Here is a 20,756-nt window from a genome sequence, read left to right on the forward strand (position 1 = left end):
CTTTTCAAAATGCCAAATCTGTAAATGTAGCACTGGGATATAATTATTGCACATGTTTGTAAATTAAATAATCATAGCAGATGATAATGCAGACGGATGGAGCAGGCTTGTGGGCTTGGGTTAACTTTAGGCTGATGTTTTATTTCCAAATAAGGTGAAAATCTGGCTTCCAATTTAACCACATTAAAATCAGACAGGTTTCTTTCTCATGAGGTATTAGCCTTAACAGGCAATAATATCTGCCAGAATGAGAACAAAAATCTCTTCCATTTCTAGACCTGACCAAGAAAAATAAGAACTTATAAAACATGGCCTGATCTGGGCTTTGAGTGGAAAGAGCCCACCAAGCTGCACACTGAGAAGTTTGTGCACAAATGTCAACTTACCCTAATATCCACATATAGTTCAAGACAGTTTATTTCCCCCTTACCAAATAACCTTTCCATTTCCTATTGCTAAAAATATTACTACAAAGAGAAAAAGTAGAAGCATCATTGCTGAAGGCAACGGGGGAGACCTCATCTCAAATGAGAGGTCAGCTATGCTCACCCCCTGACATAAACATGAGCTGAAGCTGCAACCAATGTAGAGAATTGTAGGATGCTCCAAGGAAATAACCATCTCCTCTTTTTGAGAGAAGTCAAGAACTTCTTGGTTTGATAAATCCTGGATTTGGTACATCCAAATGAAGGCTATGATTGGTGACAATTTTTGCAGGGGATATGAAAGCTCAATAATGTCCTGTATACTAAAGACCAGCGTTTGAACAAGAACAAAAGGATTCAGACTAGCCACAGCTTATGTTAGACTGGAAATCACAGCTTGAAATCATGGGAGTGTTTGGAACAGGTATGAGCTAGGGCAGTCAGGGGAAAAAATACCCACACTATCAGACAGAGCTTGACAGGAACAGAGAAAGGACTATATGATGTGGTATCTGCAAGAGTGGGAGAATGGATCTGATAGTCAAGAAGTCCCTTCCTACCTCATTACCCTAAACCTAATGTAATTTGTTTGTGCCTTTTGAGATGCTGAAAGAGAACAGTCGCTGCTTATGAAGATCAGGATGATTAGACAGCAAAAGAATGTGGTTTTGCTATTTTGGCTCAGAGCTGCCACATAAAGAGGGTAAACAGCAGAGGCTGGGACTGGTGCTTGCAGGCAGGCTAGGTCAGCAAAAGCCATGTTCTGTTTTTAGCAAAGCAGGCAGAGGTGACCCTGTGGAGGCGTGCCATGGGAGCCTCCAGGAGCCCAGCGAGCGTGGGACCTGCCTGTCTGGCTCAGCACCGGGGAGGAGGCCTGAGGCTGAGTGATGCACACCACAGCCCTGGTGTACGAGGGTGCGGTGGCCAGTAAGAGCAGAGAAAAACGAGGTGCAACTTTGTTTGTGAGAAGCCAACCACATGCAACCGCTGCTTGTGGTGCCTCACTGCCACCTGATGTGCAAACTAAGTTTGGGAAGACCTCTTGTGTCTTGTAATGGATCCCTCCCTGTTGCAAGCTGTCCTGTACCCTGAGAGACCTTTCCCCATTGCTTCCAGAAAGTGAAGCTTGCATCTAATATGCAGTATATAGTATACTCACAGTATGGTGTATGGCACACACAGAGTGTACACATATACATCTCTGTTCATTTTATATAGGATGAAACCCAAAGGATTGTGTAAGAGACCAGTCTTTTTGCTAATGCTGTTGTTATAAATTCTGCTAGTTTAAGCTAGAGGGTAAAATAGTAAATAACTGTTGTTGGCACACCAGAACATAAGAAAACTCCAGGTTATAAATGCTATTTAGTGACACAGAAACCTGGGATAAACTTGCAGAGCAAGTCTAGTACAGTTCAAGGACCGCCTTGTGCTGGCTCCCCTTACGCTGTGCCTCAATGATCATTCCAATGATAAAGCCAAGATTTTTCCACCCAGTGCTACATGAAAGCCACAACACCGGAGTTTTTACAGAGTGTTTTAAACCAGACAATTTCTAGCTGCAGTCAGTAGAATTGCTCTGGCAATCAGGACTGATTCTAGTAGGGCACACTGCTGCATTAATGAGGTAATTTTTTGCGCATGTAGCTGCACACAACAGGACAGTGTCACTGAAAACTGGGACAGAAAACCTTCAAACCAGAGCTGGAAAGCTGACACTACTTTATCACAGTGCCAGGTTAATGGAGGGGAGGGGGGTGTCTCTCTGCCTGTTATGCACACCAAGATTCACACTTCTATTGCTTATATGCAGTTTGGTTTTTTAATATGAATATGTATTTACATTCCAAGAAGTTTACACCTATTTCCAAGCAGCCTTGTACGTATGCTAATTAATTGTGCCGTTGTTATTACACATGCTCACGCGTTAGGGAACGGTTTCCAGCGGTCATCTGAGGGCTCTCCTCAAATGTGGGATACGGCCCCCACCTCCTTTTAGCCCTCTTTGGGGCCAAACCCGAGTTTTGATGTTCGCAATGGCTCTGCTTGTTATATTCGACAACTAACCCAGAGCGTAAATCCCGCCTAGAGGAACTTGTGGCTATTACTGGCGTACAAAAATGCCGACTTTGTTTATTCGAGTGTTTATTTAGTTCGACTTTCTTAATTCGACACAAGCCTTTCGGTATCGGCGGCAGTGAGCAGAAGCGGTGGGCAACGCGCGGAGCCCAAGGCCCGACAGCATGGGCACAGGCCGACCGGCCAGCTCCGGGGGAACACCGGGAACAGGAGTGTCGGAGACAGGAGTACCGGGGACAGGAGGATCGGGACACACCCGCCGCCATTGCTGCGAGGCAGCAGCCCCGCCCGCCGACCCCGCTCGCGCATGCGCAGGCGCACGTCCGGCGGGTCAGCTGAGCGCGCCGCGCTCGGGCCGCGCTGGGCCATGGCGTCCATCCTGGACGAGTACGAGGACTCCCTGCACCGCTCCGTGTCCGTGCCGCAGAGCCGCGCCAGCGTGGGCATCCCGCACTCCGGTACGTGCGCGCCGGGGCCTCCCGCCTGCGGCCTTCCTGCTGAGAGGGGGAGGCGAGGCGGCAGCTCCGGGTGGGGAGCAGGGCACGCCGGGCTGCGCTGCCTGGAAGAGGTGTGTCACTGTGTGTGTGGGGGGCAAAGCGTTCGGCCGCGGCTTGTTTTTTCCACGGCTTGCTGTGGGAGGTGTTTAGGGACGGGGAGCGCTCGATTCCCGGCTGGGCAGAGCGGTGGTGCAGGCCGGCCCAGCGGCAGCGCGGCGCTGCTCCGTGCGGGCGGCTGTGGGCCGCGGAGCGGAGCGTGTGCCCGTGCGGTCACGGGTTACAGCCAGCCCTGCGCAGCTCCGAGCTGGGCCCGCGCCTGCAGGACACCCCCTCGCTTGGCTTCTCGTTTCTGCCCCTCTCTCAGGAAGCCGTGCTTTGCTCTGTTATGGATGCGTGCACAGCTGTTCCTGCGCGGAGTTCCTTTCCCAACTCAGGCGCAGTTTAGCAAGGAGTGAGTTTCTCTGGAGTGGTTCCTTTAGGCTGACTGCACCATGGCAAGGTGACCAACAGAGCAGTGTGTATCACTACTACGCTTTTCTGTCAAGGGAGGTGAGGCTTTGGTTACTGTACTGTTCAGCGCGGTGTCACATCAGTGTAAAGTAATGATGTGATGACCAGTCCGTTTTTTCTTTCATGTCAGAGAAATTTATTCCATTATTATTCCATGACAGATTCAAGATATATTAGGTTCAATAACCATTTTCTACTAGATGTCACCTCTCAATGTTTTTTCAGTGTGGCAGAGAAATGTAGGTTATGGGAGAATTCTACTTGGTATTGTCATGGTAGTACCAGCTGCTATGCAGAGCTGGTGTTTTTGGGTTACAAGTTTGGAAATACATAGACACATTCCTTCAAGTTTTTTTCCTTGTATAGTGTTGCCCACTGGTAACCTTTGAGGAAACCAGGTTGTTGGGCTCATACACGTGCTAAGAATTGATAAATTCTGTCATGCTGTGTATACTGTGGAATATAAATGCACTGACACAGTTACTCTGAGTCTAGATACTGAAGTAGGTATGTTCCTCTTGTTTGTTTTGACATGCATGGTTATTTCATTGTGCAATGTTAGATACAGAATAAGTGGCCTGAATAGGTGTTGTGCAGAGCAGTGCTAGTACAAGCCGTATAATGGAAAATAATTTTTCCAGGACTCAGCTTTTCTTCTTGACTGTGGCAACACTGTCTTCAGTCATGGCTGTGTTAGAGTTGAGAAATCTGCCTGTTTGCTCACAGTTGATATTGGAAGAGGAAGTTTGGGAAACTGCTTTATTGCAGCCACACAGGCAATTTTTAATAAAATTTGGGTTGGTAAAAGTTGTGGGCAATCTGAAGTTTAAGTCAATTTATTTTGTAAAAGGATACAATAGTTACCTTCCTGAAAGCAGTCCTTAAGGCTAGGTTTGCAATTTTGGAAGATGGGAAGATCTTGAAACTTACTCCTCAGTTTCAGGGAGTTGTTCCCTGTGCTTGTTAAACTGCAGGTACTGTTTCTCAAGGCTGCAGATAAACAAGCAGTGACTCTGTGTCCAGCCTAAAGTCCTGCTGCATTGTGAACTTCAAGTACTGTAGCTCCAGCTTTGAAAAGCCTACTTTGATCCACTGCATCATACTGGTGATCTTAGATCTTTGGACACATTAAAAGGTCTGAGGAAATAGGTAGCTTTGCCCAGAAATCAGGGTGTGAAATGCTGCAGTAGAATCTTGATGAAGCAGAAGAAGGACACTAGGGACAAGATGAAGGAGGAGACTGTTTGAAAGGAATGAATGTTATAAAATAGACATCTCCTTTCTATAGAGAACTGTGTATTAAGGAAGCTCATCCTTCTCCTATTGGGGACCCATCCTATGGGTGTTATAAATGTAATGGATACGGGCCTAAAGAGCCCAGAATGCTGAAATCCAATACTTTGGCTTGAATTGTGATGGAATTAAACCATAAACAGCTTCTCCTTAACTCTAAACACTTACCTCTGTACAAAGGTGCTGTTTGTTCTCTTTCCTTCCTGCCTCTAAGTTTCGTGCTGAGGAAGCCTTGCTTTGCCAGATGGCAGTCTGAAAATAAACTTGAGGTTACCTGGATGAATGTGACTTGATGATCTGGTAACATGTGGGTTTTCCAGAGTAATCCTTCCCTTTCATATATATATATATAAATAGGTATTTATTGGTTAGCTGTGATATCATGTGAATCTGTACCTTGTGAGCTTTTTGTACGTGTTTTGAACTGTAGTTCATACCAGCAAATTTAAACTGTGGCATTGCAGGTCCCTATTCTGAAAAGAGTAACGTCAGTTCTACCTAACTGGAAATAAAGGAATGAACACTTATATAAATGGGTAGTGTTTAAGGTGTGGATCAGTGTGTAAGAAAAAAGCATGTGCCGAGCAAAAGGCTGCCTACTCAAGTTGTGGTTGCTTTGTCTCTTCCTGCATGTGCATCTTTCTTCTGGGAAAAGTGTATTTTAAGGATCCTGTGGCTGGTCTAGAGGTGAGGCAGAGGCAAGGAGAAAGCATTGGTGGAACAGACAATTAAAGGGTTTGTCTACTAGTAGCAGGCTGCTTTCTACTACTACATTGTCTTTTTCAACATCAGTGGGGCTGGAATTAGAGGGTTTTTTTCCTCTGTGTTCCTGCATCATGGAGCAGACTTCCTTTTCAGTAAAACTTGGAGCAGGACACTTTTAGTCTTTTAGTCTGGATTTTGATGTAGTTTGGTGTTGTTGTTTTTGTAAGGTTTTGTCTTGTTCAGTTTCTAAGTGTTCACATTCTTTCTCCAGGATATGTCAATGCACGACTGGAGAAGGAAACACCAATATTTAACAAGCAGAGGATTGATTTTGCTCCTCCAGAGAAAATTAACAGCTTAGTGGTCTCCTCTAACCAGCTCTGTATGAGCCTTGGGAAAGACACCCTTCTCAGGTAATGCTTAATCCTGAAGTTATTCTCTGTTTTTCCCCTGCCTTCTTTTTTTTTTCCTCTAAGTTGTTAGAGAAGTTACATTTGCAAACTGGATAAAAAGCCGCGAGTCCAATATGAAAACCAGGTGAAGAGTTACAGGCATGTGAGCTATTGTTGGCAGCACACTTCCATGGTTTCTCTTTGCAGGATTGATCTTGGGAAGCCAGATGAACCTAATCAGGTAGAGCTGGGACGCAAAGATGAAGCCAAAGTCTACAAGATGTTTTTGGACCACACAGGTGAGGCAGTGGGTGATGGATATTTACAGACAGTGAGCAGAGCAAGTGCTGGTGAAGGAGTTCTCTTTCTGCTTTGTGCATAAGGAGAACAGATCAATCTTCCAGGAGCCAGACTCTTTCCCAGGGCCTCTGCCCACTGGTTTGCCCTTTTGCTATTAGCAAAGCACAGGCTTGTGCCGGTGTTGTGTTTTCGGACTCTGAAATGAGCACATGCAATTAGGGTGTTCTGAGCAAGGCTAAAGCCAATCAAAGGAAGGTTTGCAGTCACTCTCTGCTGTATGGTTTACATAGGAACTTTGAAAAGGGCCATAAAACATCTGCAGTTCACTGTAGCCTAGACTGGTTAAAAAAAACTAAACAAAAATTTGGAAAGAGATGCTCATATCTCTTGCCAGCTGCCAGGGATAGGAGGGAACTCTGAGAAGTGTTTATCCTTAGCACATTCATTGAAACAGAATACCTTCTTGCTAAAGCATCTGGTACCAGTTATTTAACGTTGCAACATATGGACTACTGTTCTGATCCAGCATGGAAGTCCCCCACATTGCCATGAATGCCTGGGAAAGTCTTGGATTAAGTATGTTGATATTGGAGTTTATCAAATGTTGGGATTAGAAGCTTGAGGAATTTGGCTTGCTTAGGCACGGTCTTGATTTGTTCTCTCCTTCTCCCTCCCACACCCCTCTGCTGTTGGCAGGCTCTCATCTCCTGATTGCTCTGAACACCAGCGAATGCCTTTACCTGAACAGAAGTGTTCAGAAAGTGCGGGCACTCTCCCGCTGGAAAGGACACTTGATTGAAAGCGTGGGCTGGAACAAATTTCTTGGTTCAGAAACCAACACAGGGCCTATCTTGGTGGGGACATCCCAGGGGCAGATCTATGAGGCTGAAATCTCTGTCAGCGAAGGAAGCCTCTTCAGCACTAACCCTGACCAGTACTTCCGACAGGTCTACACTCTGGAGGAGGAATCTGGACCTGCCCCAGTCTGCTGCTTGGAAATCGAACGAGGGCTAGAAGGGAAATTTTTTATTATAGCCACCACTAGGAAGAGACTCTTTCAGTTTGTTGGCAAAGTGCCTGAAGGGACGGAGCAGCAAGGCTTCAGCTCCATATTTGCTGTGCATGCTGACCATCTGCCCAGCTTTCGGGAGTTTCCAGCCAACTTGGGTTTCAGCGAGATAGCCTTTTACACGCCAAAACTGCGTTCCAACCCACGCTCCTTTGCCTGGATGATGGGAAATGGTGTTCTGTATGGTACCTTGGATTACAGTCGTCCTGATTCAATTCTGAGTGATGAACGGGTCTGGGTTTATCCTCCTGATATTGACATAACTGTGAACAAGCCAATATCCATTGTGCTTACCCAGTTCCACTTTCTGTTACTGCTGCCTGACCGGGTGAAGGCTGTCTGCACTCTGAATGGACAGGTTGTTTTTCAGGATCCGTTCCTGGAGAAGTTTGGCTTGCTGACACGCATGATTAAAGATCCCACAGTCCAGCAGATATGGATCCACACTGAGAAAGTAGTGTTCCGCTACCATGTCCAGCGGGAATCTAGAGATGTGTGGAAGATGTATATGAATATGAACAAATTTGATTTAGCAAAAGAGTATTGTAAGGACCGTCCAGAGTGTCTTGACATTGTGTTGGCCAAAGAGGCAGAGCACTGCTTCCAAAACAAGAGGTATCTGGACAGTGCCAAATGTTACGCACTGACCCAGAACTACTTTGAGGAAATTGCTCTGAAGTTCATTGAAGCCAAGCAAGAAGAGGCCCTGATGGAGTTTCTGATTAAGAAGCTGAGTAACCTAAAGCCTTCGGAGAAGACACAGACTACTCTGCTGACCACGTGGTTGACAGAGCTGTACCTGAACTGGCTGGGCATATTGCAGGGAGATCCCTCACAGCGAAATCTCTATTTGGATACGCGGGAGAAGTTCCGCACTTTCCTGAGCAGTCCTAAAAACAAAGACTGTCTTTTTAATAATCGGGCATCTATTTATGAGCTGTTGGCAAGCCATGGCGACACAGAGCACATGGTCTACTTTGCAGTCATCATGCAGGATTACGAGCGTGTAGTAGCTCACCACTGCCAGCATGACGAGTACGATGAGGCTCTAAATGTGCTGTCCAGGCACAGAGACGAGAAACTCTTCTACAAGTTCTCTCCGGTTCTCATCCAGCATATTCCCAAGAAGGTCGTTGACGCTTGGATTTCTATGGGCTCTAGACTGGATGCCAGGAACCTCATTCCAGCCCTTGTTAACTACAGCCAGAGTGCCAGCACCCAGCAGATCAATGAAGCCATCAGATATATGGAGTTCTGTGTCTACCAGTTGGAGGAAACCCAGCAAGCCATTCACAACTACCTGTTGTCTCTTTATGCTTTGTGTCGGCCGGACTCGCTGCTGTCATACCTGGAGCAAGCAGGAACTAACCCAAACAGGATCCACTACGACCTGAAGTATGCACTGCGCCTGTGTGCAGAGCACGGGCACCACCGTGCATGCGTCCATATTTACAAAGTGATGGAATTATATGAGGAGGCTGTGGATCTCGCCTTACAGGTACGTGTGTATCTGTGCATGCCGTGATACGTGGAAATGTAGCTTCTTCAAGTTACCTTGAACAGCAGAGCATTGAGAGGAGCTGGACAGACTCACTGGTATCAAAGTGGTGCAGCTGAGGCTTGGAAGAAAGACCTCGCTCTGTTAACATTTTTCTGTGCTTTCACAACTGTTTCAAGTAGGCAGCTGACTGACAAGCCATAACTGAGGGTGGAGGCATGGAAAGTACAAGGAAGAGTACTATCTGTCTCAAGCTCAGTCTCTGACATAAAATACCTTTAACATATCTACATTTATGCAAGATTTGTATAGCTGTTGTTAAGGATTTTAATTACCTATTCCTAGCTTTGATAATTATCAGCTTTGTCAGCTTAGTCTAACCTTCAGGGAGATGCTGTATTTTTTTCCTATTGGAATTGCTGTGTCTTTGTGAAATGTGTGGCCAGCAAAGATAATATAACATGAATTTGCCCTTTCTGTGCTGGCCTTTGTTCTGTGTTGGGTAGCAGGCTGAGCTTCAGTGAGGAGTACTGGTGGAGAGGAGAGGTGTTTGCCATGGAAAAAAGGAGAGGCCAGTAGTGCAGTCCTAGGCAATAAGATAGCAATACAGGTTTTCTAAATGCCTCTTAAAATGGACAGCAGGCTTTGAAGTTGAATGGTGGATAAACAAAGAGGGAATCTTAACTCTGTTTCCTTGTCTGTCCAACTTCTAGGTGGATGTTGATCTTGCCAAGTCCTGTGCAGATCTTCCTGAAGATGATGAGGAACTCCGGAAGAAGCTGTGGTTGAAGATTGCTCGCCATGTTGTTCAGGAAGAGAAAGATGTCAAGAAGGCAATGGCCTGCCTCTCGAGCTGTGCTCTGCTGAAGATTGAAGATGTGCTGCCATTCTTTCCAGACTTTGTCACCATTGATCATTTCAAGGAGGCAATCTGTAACTCCCTGGAGGATTACAACAAGCACATTGAGGAGCTGAAAAGGGAGATGGAGGAAGCCACTCAGAGTGCCAAGAGGATCCGAGAGGACATCCAGGAAATGAGAAATAAGTATGGCTCTGTGGAGCCTCAGGAAAAATGTGCTGCTTGTGACTTTCCACTTCTAAACCGTCCTTTTTACCTTTTCCTGTGTGGTCACATGTTTCACTATGACTGTCTCCTCCAAGCAGTTTTCCCTAACCTTCCTGCTTATAAGCAGGCAAAACTTGAAGATCTTCAGAAGAAACTGGCAGCTACCAGCCAGCCATCCAAGAGCCACCATCGTCCCAAGGATGCAGACACCATTAGCCTGGGGAAGGGGCAGCAGAGCCGGGAACAGATCAAAGCTGACATTGATGATATTGTGGCAGCTGAATGTGTGTACTGTGGTGAGCTGATGATCCGGTCCATTGACAAGCCTTTTATTGATCCCCAGAAGTATGAAGAGGAGATGCAAAGCTGGTTGTAATTTTCCAAACCTTCAACTGCCAAACAAATTGTGAAGCTTCTGTGGTGGGGATATAACCTCCAGGAGCAGGAATACAGTGACTTCTGTGCAACTCTAAACAAAGGGTAGTGCAGTCTTTTTACCATGGTTAGGGAGAACTTGTCTTGAGAAGTGGGGAGATACAGCTGTGGTTGTCTAAGAACTTAAACAATACTTAGAACTAACCTACTGGAATATATTCAGCAGATGTTTCTGCTTGCAGTTCTTCTGAGGTTCTCAGTGTGAAGCTATATGGAGTGCCTTGTTGTCCAGAAGGAATTGGGAGCAGTCTGTGATTTATGTTGTGTGGTATTTATTTTTGTGAAGACAAGCTGAAAGAGAAACAGAAGGAATTGGGAGCAGTCTGTGATTTATGTGCCCTGTTGTGTGGTATTTATTTTTGTGAAGGCAAGCTGAAAGAGAAGGGTAGTGAAGGCCGCTAAGCAGTGTAGTCTTCGTTCATCATTTTCAAAGCTAGAATTGCCCTCTGTTTCCTTTTTGTTGTGTCTATAACCACATACATAGAACATGAAAGGACAGAAGCTCTTACATATTTATATTTTGTAAACATCATGCTACACAAATATATGTTTCTACACCATGTGATACAAGAATGTGTATAATTTTCAATTATTCAATTATACAATTTTGCAGGAAAATTACAAGAGTAATTTGCCTGCAATTCAAGGTGTATAATTCTCTTTCTCACAAGCTTTATGCATGAGACCAGACACATTTGGATTTTCTGTAGGTACTGTTTCTCAAAATACCTGTTCACCACTCCTCTTTCCATCCTGTTTCTGCTATAACTGCCTTTGTATAGCGGGTCTTGGTTTTCTCTTCCCTCCAAACCAAAACTGATAGATGCAGTAATAAGGTTTCAGCTGACACTCTGCAAGCAGGAGCACAGTCTGTTTTTATATCTTGCTGTGGTTCTCTTCCAGCTGCACTTGAGCATTAAACTAAAGATCTAGTCAGAGGTTTGCTCAAGGGTAGTCTACAGCAATGATCTGTTGGTGTGAAATTTGCTTTGCCCTTTGAAGCTAGTACCTTGTGCCTAAACAGTCTTTTGCCTTCCACTTTTTGGAGATGGCTGCAAGACAATGCATCTATCTATTGCTCCAACTTGGAAAATTTTTCCCAGAAGGTAGCAATCACTATGTTGTGAGTGAGAGAAGAAAAAATTGTCATTAACAGTTTAGCAAGGGTTCCTTGTTTTGTTTTAGGAAAACAAGATTTTAATTAGGTTTTGCTGTTTGGGACTGAATCACAAAGGTAGTAATTGACAGAAGAATTGAATGTTCTAAAAGAAAAAATACAATTCTTGTAATTAAGGCAATAGAAAATACTGTCTTCTGAAAACCACCTCAGTTCTTTCACATGAATATGTGTGCTTGTCTTGAATATCTCTCTCAATCTCCTAACCACTTACCCTGTTCGAAGGGTTGTAGAAATGGGTCTTCATGTTATTGTAGGAGAATATGTGTTCGTTTCCTCAAGGATCTGACCTAAGAATTCTGAGTTCAGAACTTCAGAAGAACATCTATGTTTTTGTTGGGAGAATCAGCCTGGAACGAATGAATTTTATCAGTGTGAAATGACACGAGTAATAAAAACAGGTATGAAAGTAGGAAGACCTGAGGTTTCAAGATCCTCTTTTCTTTGGTGGAGCCATGGGGTAGGCAGCCCCATTACCACCTGGTGTTGTGTGTTTGCTGGCTTGTCAGAAAGCACTTTTTTGGTGGTTCAAAAAACACACATGCTGTAGTTTTCTTTGGCTCTGCGTAGACTTTTGCTTTGAATAAGTTGGTGGGTCTGGCAGAAGAATTTGCGATGAAAACTAAATGTGATGTCTTTTGAAGTTTACCATTAAACCTGTTACAACTGGCCACTCTTGTGAATCATCATCTTTTCCTGTAAGCAGTGTGATATTTAGGTTGTACATGTCATTATAAACCAACAGTAGCCTCCCACCCAAACCAATTCCTGGTCAAAGGCAAGAGGCTGTTTTTCTGCCCTTTAGCAGAACATGGGTATCAGCTCATTCTGATGCAGGGATAATTTCACTTTATTTTGACGTGTTCTTAACACTTGTTCCATCTCTTTTAGGTTTTTACAGGATGCTTTCCTGGTATATTAGAATTACTATAGTCCACTATTCTTTCCCTGTTTGCGCTAGAGAAGTCACATCACTAAATAGACCATTGCAGAGTGATCTGCTTGTCCATAGTATTGGAAGAAGCTGTAGGAAATGAGGCATAGCAAGTAAATAAAAACCCCTCTAGGCTTTGTCTGAGATTGGGTGGTGGGGAAAGGCACCTCTGATTCCAGTCATGGGTATTAATAGATCTCAGTTAACAAAACTAGAACTCGGTATTTTTAAAGATTAGTATGCAGTATTCTTTGAGGGCTGTAGGCACATGCACCAGATACATAAATCTCATTCTTCCTCCCCATTGTTAACTGAAAAATCATTTAGGGTCAAATGTTATAGAGAATGTTACTGCTGACAAAGACTGCAGTAGTGATTAAATGACTAGTGCCAGTAATACATAAAGGTGCATAAAGGTATCTTCTGAACTTTTTTTACATTGTCACATGCTTCAGAACGCTTCAGTAACCATTTACTTGTGCTTCTTGGCAATTTTGCAACATCACTCAGTGAAAAAGGTAAGAGGGTTTGTTTTTTCTTGGGGGGTGGGGGGTGGGTTTGTGGTGGTAGAGGGAAGTGAACTGCTTACTGTTCTCCCATAAATCTAATCTGCAAGATCTCTTCCTCTTTGCATTCAGAATAGCATTTTTATCTTTTCTCCTTGTAACTTCAGCATAGTTACATTTTAGAACTTGCAGTCCTTTGTATGTATTTTAAGCTATGAATGAACTGTACCAGCTGTTAAAAATTGTGGCCTTGGGTTTTGTCCTTGTCTGTGTGAATCACTCCTACCACTTAGCCTAATGCAGCTGAAGAACAGCATAACCAAAAGGGTGAGTGGAAGCCCCAGCCCTGTGTACCCAGAACAAATATCTAGCTACATTTGCACTGAAGAAATTCAGTTTTGCAGGAAAGGCCTAGAGCAAACGTGTGCCTACTACATGACCTCTCCTAGGCTTTGAGCAAGGGATGGGGGGAAATGCTCTGAGTTGCAGGAGACAGTGCTGTGTGTTTTGAAAGAGTTTGTAGAGAATTTCGGGTGCACTTCCTCTAGCTGGCAGCAGCTAAGTGAAATGCTGAAAGCGGTGGGTTCTGTCTCCTTTCTGAAAATGAATGGCCAGGCTGGGAATTTAGAAGGGCAAACTCTTAACCAGCCACTAGATGGCATTGCTGTCCATTTAAATACTGAGGTTTGCTGCAGACAGCTGAAAGCGTTCTGTAGCAGAAGGAAGAATGGCACAAAAGTGAGGAACTGAAGCAGGATCCCAGTGCCTTTGGAGGGGTGTGCTGGGTGCTGGAGACACAGCCTTTGGTGTAAGGTAGCTTGGATTTGGTGTAAGGATTGGAGGTAAAGATGCTTAAAAAATTGACTTTAACTAAATGGCAATTTCAGCTCACAGATGACTGATTTTCATGTTTTGAACATCAAAAGCTGGATTTACTCTGTTAATAAATGAGTATCATAGAATTGTAGAATCATTTAGGTTGGAAAAGACCTTTAAGATCACTGAGTCCAATTGCAAACCCAGTATAACCAAATCCACCACTAAACCACATCTCCAAATGCCATATCCACGTGCCTTTTAAATGCCTTCTGTGATGGTGATTCCAGTGCTTCCCTGCACAGCCTGTTCCAGTGCCTGACCACTCTTTCAGTGAAGAAATATTTCATAATATCCAATCCTAATCTCCCCTGGCACAATTTAAAGGCCATTTCCTCTCATCCTGTTGCCTGGGAGAAGAGGCCAACTGGCCCCTTGTTACAATCATCTTTCAGGTAGTTTCAGGCTCCCCCAAGCCTCCCATTTTTCCAGACTAAACAACCCCAGTCCCCTCAGCCACTCCTAAGAGTTGTGCTCCATACCCTCGTTGCTCTTTGGACATCTTTTGGTGCTCCAGCACCTCAGTATCTGTCTTGTAGTGAGAGACCTGAGACTGAACATGGCGTTTGAGATGTGGCCTCTTTTGTTTAATTGTGTTCTAGTGTAAGTGCTCTACAGACCTGGCTGATTTAGTGAACTGCACAGAGATCATCCCTGGGCTTGGAGTTGCAAAATCTGGTGGCCTTGGTTCTGGTCATCTTTGCTTGCTTCCTCTTCATGCTCTCATGACAGCAGAGTGTAAGCCAGCTTCTTAGTTGCCTGAGTTCACATTTAGTTTGTCTTGTTAAAATCACCAGTAAAGCCAGGTTTGCAATGTGACATTGGACACTGGCTTGCAGAAACAGATAAGCTAGTGTGTTTGCTTTTTACTTTTTGGCATCATAATCCCTGTAAAACAGCAAGTGGGAGTAGGTACATCTTGTACTCTAGCAAAATAAGATGTAGATTGACTCAGACTGTAGTCATGTATTAGCATGTATATCTTGGAATGGGTAGTTCCCATTCACCCCTGCCCTGTCAATGCCAACATATAGATTGTCTGTGTTTGCAAGTGCAAAGTTTCTAGTGGGTTTTCATGGGAAGCCTGTTCCTTGCCTCACTTCATCCAACAGCTCTGTACTGAGCTGTGGGAAGACAGACTAAAACTAGATTTCTTACTTACAGTAAGTGTGCTGAGGTGAAGTTTGAGGTTTGAAATGTACAAGATATGGTATTTTTGAATTTTAAGCTGTTACTGTTGAGATGGATTAAGTATTTTTCTCCAGAATAGATGGAGTAAGATGTGATTCACTGTGGTATGTATAGTGTTTATGAGAGAATCTTATGGCATCTAAAAAGCAGAGAGGGGCTGTCCAGGGTCTTGGTTTTGTACATGAAGGAAGTGATGCACTAGAAGGGGAAGGGAATGGTGGTTTCTGTAAAATAATTTGGCCAAACTTCATGTATCTGACTTCAGGGAAGCTTCTCCAGTGAAACTGTGATGTTGATGGATCTGTACTTCTCACACTGAGGTGATAAAGAAAAAAAAATTCCTTTGAAATAAGGACTTTGTTAAAATTAAAGAGCTTAGGGCTTGAAAGAGGGACATTACAAGCATTCCTTAAATTCATTATGAATTGTGCATGGATTCATCTCCTAAACACTCTGCTATCTCTGATTATGCCCAGTCCTGACTTTACACCTTCTGAACCCTTTGGGATTTGCATTTTATGGTAATACTATGATTTTGGAGACTTGTGATACTTCCCCCTCAAGTCACTGTTGGTGTTTTTCACTCCCAGATCTCATGGAAAGGCATGAGGCTACGTATTTAGCATATGAATTTCACAGCAACCTGGCCTGCAGCTGCTTTCAGGTGAAAGGAGGGGGAAAAGGATTAGACAAACTTGTTAGATCTGCTCGTTGAAACTTGTTGGGAGGGACAGAAAAAGGGGCTCAGGCATTTCCTCTCTGTCATGGCCAGAGGTATTGGAGGCAGCTTGTTTGAGTAGGACTGGTTGCTTAGAAACAGGGAAGCTACAGGAGCACTCTGAGGTTACACGTACATCTATAACTAATCCTATACACTCTTTGCCATGGAGGGGCAGCTCAGAAGAGGAGTTTCCAACTTGCAGTTTGTCTGTATTGGGTTCAGACTTGCTGCAGTGCTTCTAGGTCCCTGTGGTGATGGGAGAGCTGTTTTAATTCAACACCTGAGCTGCAGAGCTTGGTAGGTGTGGGAATAAGCACAACTGTTGTGTCTGTGTGATATCAGGCTGTCTCACTGCACAGAGCTTTCCATCATATGCCTCCTAGCACCACAGAAATACCCTTGCTTTATAAAGGGGCATACAGGCTGTACCTGATATGTGATGGGTAGTAATTCTGGCATTTCCCTACTTTGCTGGGGTTCATATGTTCCTGCTGTGTTGTCTTCAGAAGAGGATTAGATACAGCCTTTTGTTAACATATGGTTTGTTTGCTTCATCTGAACTGAGAATACTAGTTTTTGGTAGAGTTTTATTACAGTGTAATTGTTCCAGAGGAGCTGAACTATAGCCTACTCCTCATTTCATGATCCATCCTGAATGGTTCATTGTAGGTGATGGCTAAGAGGAAAAGGAGATATTCCCTACTTCATGCAATTTAAATCCATGTGCTGGTCACTTGGCATGAGGCATGGTCTTCAGAACACAGCTTGAACTTGGAGGCTGCTGGACTCTGCTTAAGCAGACATCTGTGTTTTCCAATTAGTCAGTTATTCAACAGTCTTTTTTCTTCTCTTTGTGTGTACATGCTGAATAGATTTTCTAGTAAACAAATTATTGCTGTGAAACTGGGTTCATAAAAAAGTTGTTCCTATCTACAGATTCTCTTTTATTTTCACATGTTTATTAGAAGTGAGGTACACAGTGTGGTTTTGAGGAATGTCACAGGCACAGAGGAGCACAAAGGCTGATGGATTAGTTTTTGAGGACTCTTTTCTACAGACTCTGCATGACAATTATTAGCAGCTGCCCTGGCTGTGTTTGATGGCTGCTGCATGTTTTTCACCATGTGAACAAGACACTTATTCTCTGCTAAGAGCATGGGTAGTAGAAAATTGGTCTTTGACTAACTACCACAGTTTTAGCAAAATATCTGTTGTCCAATTTTTCTCACAGTAGCTATCAAGATAATGGTATCATTGATCTAAATAAAAAATTCCATAGGAAGCTGAACAATATTTTGCCATTCTTGATAACAGGATTGTAGATTTAGATGAGCTCCTGTTGTTTGAGAGAATTGAACAGTGGTTGGGTGAGGAGGAAAGAGAGACTCAAGGCTTACACTCCTAGATGCCTCAGTTCTTTGTTGAATACTTGCCTGTGTGTCACAGCGTGGCTGTCTCAGTGACACCTGCATTTGTGTCACAGTGGTACATTCTGCTGAGCAGCCTTTTTGGGAGAAACACATTTCCTTATGCTCTGCAGTCTGTTTCAAACACTTACCTTCTTGCTCAGTTAATGAGATTGGAACAATTAGGACCATGTCATCTTTCTATGTTCTTCTGATAGGTTGCTTATGGTAATCCTCAATTTATGCTTCAAAGACTTGCAGTGGCAGGATTTCCAAAGCAATAAGTATTTTAGTACAGGAAACATCTAATGGAGGGTGAACAGAAATGTCATCTTCTGTGAACTTGAGTGGGTGCAAATCAATTAATGTGGACTTTTCTGTTTATAAGTAGCATCTTCTTAAATTTGTTGTTGGCTGTTGATTGGGAAATGTCTTGTGCTCCTGGATGCACCTAGTATTGTACCTACAGCCAGTGCTAGGAGACAGAGAAGTAGAACAATGTGCAGCAGTGTTCAGAAGGCACCAAGAATGGACTCTGGCAGTAGTTTCTTTGCTGGTGTAGAATCAGAGTTTTCTCCCTGAAGGCTGTTTTTTCTCTGCAGTATGGTTACAGAAACAGAAGGGAGTTTTCAGAAAAATCTTGAACAGCCCTTGTACCCTTATGGAGAGGTTACCTGGAAAGTGGTAACTTATGAAATCAAGTGGTTCAGTATGGTGTTTTAGCAGCTGTGAGTTGCTTGCTTGATGGTGTGGCAGCTGAACTAAAGGTAAAGGTGTGGATTATTAGCCTGCCAGGCATCTTGTCCTGCCCTGGGTTATGCTCTGAATGAAATCAACAGTTTGAGAAATTCATGTTAAAAAGAGGAAAGAGGAAGAATTTCTGCACACAACATAGATATTGCTGTGAATCCTTCAGCACATCTGCATTTTTTTAGGTCAGAGCAAGGTTAAATGCTTGCTGTAGGTCAACAAAAATCTGTAGTTAGGGCCTAGGGCAGAAGTTCAAAGTGCTCTCTTCTTATCCTGTTCTTCAGAAATTAGGACACTTGTTGACTTGACCTGACTACATTCATTTGAGACCCTGAGTCAAGAGTGGTGCCTAAAAAATAATTTTTATTGATTCTTCTATTGCTGGGACAGGCACCATCTTAGCAGCCACCTTTGTCTCTCACTTAATTTTTTCACCTCCTTTGCAAAGAACTGATTTAGCAAAGAACTGTTTGATTCTGACATAAGTAGAGGAAGGGTTAATACATGGGGAGTGGTGAAGCTCCCTGCCACTAAGCTTGAAAACTAAGGAAGAGAATCATATGAAGAAGGTAACAAGAGGCCCACTGGGTTTCAGATTTCAAAAGGATGGAACATGAGATACAGAGCAAAGCTGTGCCAGGGTAGTGTGATGAATGTATTGCAATCTTTATTTAATACAGCAGAATTAATACAGACTGTGAAAGTTCTTGCTTCTGGCAAGTCTCTCTTTCCTGAAGAATGTACTGCTTTTTTCTGAGTCACAGACAGGAGCATCACACGTTTGTGAAGGGAAAAGAGTTTTAGATTTTGTAATTTGCAGGAGACACAGAGGATGATCTACAAGCCTCCTTTATCAGTGAAATGAGGAGAGAGTAGGACAGAGCATACTTTGGATTCAAGAGGGCCACTGGTATATAAACAGCTCTCCTAGAGGCTGCTGTCATACCTGGATTTTAGGTGATTTAGGTGATTATTTCCTAAACAACACTGTGTATATATGGAAATACTCAGGATCTTTAAAATGCTCTTAGATGCTTGCACAGCTGAGTCACTCCTGAGGAGCCAGCACGACAATGCAGTGTCATGTCTGAACTAAGGCCACCTCTGGCATGTCCAGTGTAGCTGTGCTCAGATGTCCCAGTAGCACAGTAATGGAATTGCAGTTTTAGCAAGGGTTGTGATTTAAGTCTACAGAGATTGCCCACAATAGCATAGTCACATTGAAGAACTGTCTGGACTTTTTGGGTTTTTTTTTTTTTACTGCTTTTTCAGTGCCACAAAGGACATGTGAAGAGGATTTGTCTTTTCACTGTGCTTCCATCTTTCTGACTTATACTATTAGTGAGTATGGGAGGTTCAAGATGGCTGGAGAAACTATTCCTCCCATTGACAAACAGGCATCTGATCTTGCAGAAAAGTGACTGAATTGTTCTTCCCTGTTTCAAGATGGGCTACACAATATCTCTTTCAAAACAAAAACAACCCCCCAAAAAAGCAGTGTGGCAATTCTCTCTCAACCAACTTTATTTTTGTTCCCTCTCTGACAGTTTTAAGTTAGCTAATTTGGGTTACAAGGGGTACAAAACTCTTGGGTTTTGGTAGTAGCAGTCCAAGTTGGTAGCCTATGAGAAGTTATTGTGTTCAGATGCCTTCTGAGTGGGGACGTAAATGCAGCATGTTGCAGGCTGCAGCTGTTAGATGGAGATTGCAGTAATGTCCCTGAAACACTGAATTAAAAAAAAAAAAAAAAAAAAAAAAAAAAGCAAAAAAAAAAAAGCAAAGTTGTTGGATTTGAATAAATGGGGGTGTTGGTCTCTGCCCTTATGTAGTCCAGTACATATCAAAGGCCCCCTTCCTTTAATAGCAGGAAGGAAATAAGATCTGTATCTCTTGGGAACATGCTTCTAAAACCAACTTTCACTTGCATTCCTATGTCTCCTTTTAGTCCTTCTGAATAGTAAAAATTAACATTGTCACATTTTAGTCACCCCAGCCTGGATATTAGATCACTCAAGGGTGTTGGTTTTTAGTCACAGTCTTACTAACATCTTAATTTGGGTGTTGGTGTTCCTCTCCTATGTTCAGGTGCCTAATATCGATTCTTATCACCCCAAAACAGTGAGCTTGGATCCCAGCCCAGCATGCGTGGGCATTGGCAGCACTTGGATATTTATAGGGATTTCTACTTCCTTCTTTTCTTTGGGCCACTTTCTTACTACAAGAATTCCTGATTTCTTCCATGTACCAATGAATGCAACCCTTCTAGGGTGGTGTCAGGGCAGGAGATGTTATGTATGTGCCTTCCCAGCTGCCAGGGCCAGTGCAAACAGGCATAGCACTGCACTGGCCTGCAAGGCACTGAGGGGAAAAAAAGTACTACCTTTTTCACACCCTTAGATCTAGTTTTGGGAGATTACTTGGCCTTGTTGATTTACTGTGTCATTATTAAACTCAGCTATCTTGACATCCCAAGCACCATTACAATGTGGTTAGAGAGGGAGAGAGAGTCAAATGCCCTGAACATTTTTCTGGTTGATAATTTCCTTTGGATCTAGAGAGTGGCAGAAGGGTGGAACTTTCAAACAGTACTGTACTGATTTTGTTTTGATCTATTCTTTTAAAGGTTAATCAATAAAATCTGATTCTTACAGAAATCTTTACAATTGCCATTTGAAGTTCCATCTTCCTTCCTAGGTGCTCATGGTAGAGAAGGACATCAGCAGAGGTGGCTGCTTGACAGGTCCTCATGTGCAGAGTAGTTCAAAGCATTTGCTGACAGACCAGCCAGCTGACAATGGGAATGCAAAGCAGTAAATTCCCTTTTTCTTTCCCTTGCTGGTGATTCTTTCTAGGTTTCTCTGTTCCACTCAGATGTCATTTCCCTCAAAAAATTGTAAGAATCTGGTAACTCTGCCTCATTCTGAAA

General features: G+C 43.5%; 1 protein-coding gene across 2 annotated transcripts; it reads left to right on the forward strand.

Moving 5' to 3' along the window:
• Window positions 1-2,806: 2,806 nt before the first annotated feature.
• VPS18 (VPS18 core subunit of CORVET and HOPS complexes) lies at window positions 2,807-10,566 on the forward strand. 2 transcript variants are annotated; one of them, XM_041397818.1, is made up of 5 exons: window positions 2,807-2,962; window positions 5,781-5,922; window positions 6,109-6,200; window positions 6,898-8,768; window positions 9,482-10,566. In XM_041397818.1, exons 1-5 carry the CDS (start codon window positions 2,812-2,814, stop codon window positions 10,208-10,210), a joined length of 2,985 nt encoding a protein of 994 aa, XP_041253752.1. In that variant the 5' UTR covers window positions 2,807-2,811; the 3' UTR covers window positions 10,211-10,566. The 2 variants fall into 2 exon arrangements, with proteins under 2 accessions (XP_041253752.1, XP_041253761.1); XM_041397827.1 differs by having other exon boundaries at window positions 2,939-3,072.
• The last annotated feature ends 10,190 nt before the right edge of the window (window positions 10,567-20,756 follow it).

This window comes from Onychostruthus taczanowskii, unplaced genomic scaffold (assembly GCF_017590055.1).
Source record: "Onychostruthus taczanowskii isolate IOZ18803 unplaced genomic scaffold, ASM1759005v1 scaffold1, whole genome shotgun sequence".
Taxonomy (NCBI): domain Eukaryota; kingdom Metazoa; phylum Chordata; class Aves; order Passeriformes; family Passeridae; genus Onychostruthus; species Onychostruthus taczanowskii.